Source organism: Enhydra lutris, unplaced genomic scaffold (genome assembly GCF_002288905.1).
Source record: "Enhydra lutris kenyoni isolate GAN:26980312 unplaced genomic scaffold, ASM228890v2 scaffoldscaffold49, whole genome shotgun sequence".
NCBI lineage: Eukaryota > Metazoa > Chordata > Mammalia > Carnivora > Mustelidae > Enhydra > Enhydra lutris.
The window spans coordinates 11,246,615-11,250,886 of NW_019154133.1; the positions used below are offsets into that span (position 1 = coordinate 11,246,615).

General features: G+C 54.8%; 1 protein-coding gene across 1 annotated transcript; it reads left to right on the forward strand.

The window, feature by feature from the left end:
- The first annotated feature begins 577 nt into the window (after positions 1 to 577).
- LOC111156811 (musculin) lies at positions 578 to 3,869 on the forward strand. Its single transcript, XM_022517891.1, has 2 exons — positions 578 to 1,284; positions 2,200 to 3,869. Exons 1-2 carry the CDS (start codon positions 775 to 777, stop codon positions 2,284 to 2,286), a joined length of 597 nt encoding a protein of 198 aa, XP_022373599.1. The 5' UTR covers positions 578 to 774; the 3' UTR covers positions 2,287 to 3,869.
- Positions 3,870 to 4,272: the final 403 nt, after the last annotated feature.

Sequence of the window (4,272 nt, forward strand, 5' to 3'; positions counted from 1 at the left end):
TTTTGTAAATCATAAAGCCATATTATAGGGAAAAGAGGAAGAGGAAAATGGGAGGTTCGTTAATTGTGGCGGATTGCTCGGTGTCATTTGCTTGTTTTGCTTTTACGCTTTTATCGGTCAAGCCTTGGGTAGGCCGTCATACATTACGCGTTTTGAACTTGGGAAATAGAGTTCCGCTGAAAAGATAGGGAGAGAAGCAGAGGTCGCGATCCCGGGGTTCCTAAGTGTCTGGCAATCTTCGCCCTGGCTAAGACTAGTTGGGGGTGGAAGTAGAGTGGGTACGAACAAGGTCCCCTCCTTCACTCTCCCGACGCACGCTCATCTCTCACTGACAATCTGAGGGTCTGACGGACCCGGGGCCCCAAACCTCAGTGGGTAGAGACTTCCCCTTCCCCGCCCCCACCAACAGATCCCGAGCGCAGAAAAGCGGTCCCCACCCCTTCCACGCCCCCGCCCCACCTCTTGCCCCCCTTTCCAACTCCCTCTGCTTGGCCCGGGTGGTTTGTTCCGAGGAGTACAAATAAATAGTCCTGTCAAAAGGCGCAGCTTGCGGCAGTGCGCGCGGAGCCTGGGCAGGGGCGCCCACTTCTCGGCCGCGCTCTCCCAGGTCAGCGGCAGGGCTCGCTCCCGCGGCCCCGCGCTTCCTACCCAGGTCTCGAGTCTTCCTCGGAGTTCTGCCCGGCCCCCGCCTCCGCCAGAGGGAGCGGAAGGCCGAGACCATTAGGTCGGCCTGGGGGCGGAAGGCGGGCGCGCGTGGGCGCGGGGGACGCAGTGATGTCCACCGGCTCGGTGAGCGACCCCGAGGAGATGGAGCTGCGGGGGCTGCAGCGGGGGTACCCGGTCCCCGCCTCCAAGAGGCCGTCCCTTCGCGGCGCCGAGGGCAGCTACATCTCTCCCAGTGACAACTCGTCGGCCGAGGAGGAAGACCCCGATGGCGAGGAAGAGCGGTGTGCGCTGGGCGCGGCCGGAGGCGCGGAAGGCTGCAAGAGGAAGCGGCCGCGTGTGGCTGGGGGCGGCGGCGGCAAGAAGCCCCTCCCGCCCAAGGGCTCGGCGGCCGACTGCAAGCAGTCACAGCGGAACGCAGCCAACGCCCGCGAGCGCGCCCGGATGCGCGTGCTGAGCAAAGCCTTCTCCAGGCTCAAGACCAGCCTGCCTTGGGTGCCCCCCGACACTAAGCTTTCGAAGCTGGATACGCTCCGGCTGGCTTCCAGTTACATCGCGCACCTGCGGCAGCTGCTGCAGGAGGACCGCTACGAGAACGGCTACGTGCACCCGGTGAACCTGGTAGGGGCACCCGCGCGAGGCCCGGGGCGAGAGGCCGGGATATGCTCGGGGAGCTCCCAGGCACCAGGCACAGTCAGCCGGCGGGGGAGGAACCTGTAAGGGGGCTTCTGGAATGGGTGGTGAGGAGTCCAGTTCAATTTCTTAAAACCAAGGGAAGGGCCAAGCCACTTTCTTGGAGGAGAACCTTCCACCCTTCAGTGTTTTCTTCATTCTGATCATTGTACCTGGTACTTTGCCCCGTGGCATCTCTTGGCTAATATCCTACGTCCGGGGTGAGTCTGGGTTCCATCTACATCCACTACCCGGTTGCAGATCAAATGGCAAATCTCTCTCGCCCAACTTTTTCCAGCTAAGAGTCTGACCGGTTCGATTTAACAAGCCCTATTTTCTGAAGGGAAGGAGGGAAGGCCCGAGCTCTATTTAAAAGCCTTTGGATTTTTTAAAAGGTTCTTGCAGAATATGAAAGGTTTCCCCAAAAGGGATTTGTCTGGAAAGTCCCTCTCCGACCTGCCAACTTTCCCGGCTTGAGAAAGAACCTATTCCAGTTCCTACTCGGAATGGAGGGCTGAGAGAGAGAGAAAGAGAGTGAGTGAGTGTGTGTGTGTGTGTGTGTGTGTGCGCGCGTTGGGGGGAAGGGAATTAAACAGACAAAATCCCAAACTCATGCAAGTTTCACCGAATCATCCTGAGGGCAAAGACCAGAAGGAAGCATGGACAGACGTCTCATGTCTCACACAATCAAAATTCAGAAAAATTAAAATCCTAGTTTAGAGGGAAGACACCCAAATTCCCAGAACACTGATAAAATCTGAGCTACTAAAAGCCAGGGATATTCCAGGGGTCACTTAGGAGAACGGTTTCGGTTTGAGACAGTACTTTCTCCTGCAGTATCTGACGCTCTTTTTGATTTTACAGACATGGCCATTCGTGGTGTCAGGACGACCCGACTCGGACACCAAAGAAGTTTCGGCAGCCAACAGATTATGTGGGACCACCGCTTAGATCGAACACAGTTGCTGGGATTATTGTTGAAGCGTCTGTGTTTGGGGGCGGAGAGAAAGGAGCGTGAGAACCACCACCCCTCCCGCCAGGGAATGCGGGAAAGTTCCATCGGATTCTCCTCAATTCTCCTAGACAGCTCCCCACCCGAATGTGAACACGACACATGGCGGGTGTCGGGATCAGAGCCCCAAGGGTTGGCCGCGCGGCTGTCATCGCAGGACGCTGAGGGCTGTGGCTGCTGCGGATCCCGGGGAGGACAGTTTGTTTCTCCAAAAAGAGCTTCCTTCTGTCTGTACAGCGCGGAACCAGATCCAACCTCGGACTTTAGCAGTAGACTAACCCGGCGCCAAACCGCCTAGGAGTTAGTTTCCCGACTGCGCCAGATCTCTGTGTATGACGGCACGGCTCTGCACAGCACAGGCGTGTGCTAGGTTAGGCAATGCTTACTTAGAACGTGCTCAGGATGATTGGCTTTAAAGACAGCAGTGTTCGCGGGAGACCAACATCGGGGCGTGTTTTTAAATTGCAAAGACGGGCGAGTGGCGTACTTGGGCCAGGTTTGTACCCTACAGGGCAGCAGCCTCCTAGATAAGGGGCTGCCCTCTGCACAGGGAGAGATGGAGGCACGCTTTCAGGGACCACCCGGCCCGGGTTTGCCGGGAGCGCACTGGGCGGTTCTGCCTCCTCGTGGCAGTCAAGCTCTTCTCTCCCCCCAGGCTCCCGCCCCTTCCTAGCCGGGCTTCTGTCTGTGCTCCTCCCCACCTCCCCGTCTAGACTTGAGCCTCCCACCCCCGCGCCCCGCACTCAACCAGGTTCGGGTCTTCCGTCCACTTCTTCCTCCATACCTCTTTGCAGCACCCCTCCAGCTCCCGACCACCCCCAGCCGGCCTCCCCTACCCAAGCTCTGGTGGCCTCCTCCTGCAGCACAGCCTCCCCGTGCCCACGTTCTTCCTTGCTGGAGGAGTGCGCTGGGTGGTCCGCTGAGCCCGTTGGGTACCTAAGGACCCGGCTCAGGGGACACGCGCCGCTGTCCCGAGGCTTCTCTATCACAATACTAGCAAATGTAAATAAATTTATTTTTGTATGAATAAAAAAAAGGCATTGTGAAATCTGAGTGGCCCTGGGCGCTGTCGGAATGTGGTCTTTGTTGCCCTTTACCTAGTTTGGTACGAAAGTTCATTTAGAGGCGCCTTCTTGGCCCCAGACTGGGATTGGTTTTTTCTCGGTGAACGGAGCTGATCCCATTGGGATCACTGCATTTCCAAATGTAACTCTCATTACTTTCTATTCTTCTGATCCTTCTGGAGGCCAGGGTTCCTGGAAGGCAAGAACCCAAGGCTTAGTGTGCCTGAAGAGTCTTTTGGGGCCGAGGCCATGTTGAAATTTATATGCTCTACAAAGTAATATAGGTGCGCGTCTTACATTTACACACACACACACACACACACACAGGATGCTTCCTCTCACGTAAAGCACACTCCAGACCTTACAATCGCAAGTCCTTCAGGAACCCCTACAGCCCACACACTGTTTGGGGGGTGACTCTCAGGTCTAATTGGCAGAATAAAATCATAATACAAGCAGCAAGTTGTGTTTCAGTTGAGCTTTTTTTTTGTTTTGTTTTTCAAATAATGTTTATATAGCGTTTTTAACTTATACGACCTCATTTTCCTTGTTGTTTTCTTCCATTTTCACTGCAATTTTCTTGGGAAGTAATAACCTGGGAAATCATCATATGGTTTTTTTTAAATGCCTTTTTTAAAAAGCTGCATCCCCTATGTAGAACATTTAGAAAATTTGTGAAAGTGTGAAGGATAAAACTACCTAAACATCTGCCCAATTTGGGGTGTGTTCGTTATTTTAGAAAATCAAAAGGCAGTTTTCTTGACCAGAAAGAGAAAATACAGCTGGAGTTTAGGAGGTGAGAGGGAGGTGGGGGGTGGGGGGAGCATGATTTCCTGTTTTGAACTAAACTAAACCAAAACT

Excerpts from the sequence above, each read along its gene's own strand:
- LOC111156811 (XM_022517891.1), top strand. The coding sequence starts at position 775 with ATGTCCACCGGCTCGGTGAGCGACCCCGAGGAGATGGAGCTGCGGGGG. Across the intron at positions 1,285-2,199 it reads ACGTGCACCCGGTGAACCTG|ACATGGCCATTCGTGGTGTC; the intron begins GTAGGGGCACCC and ends TTGATTTTACAG.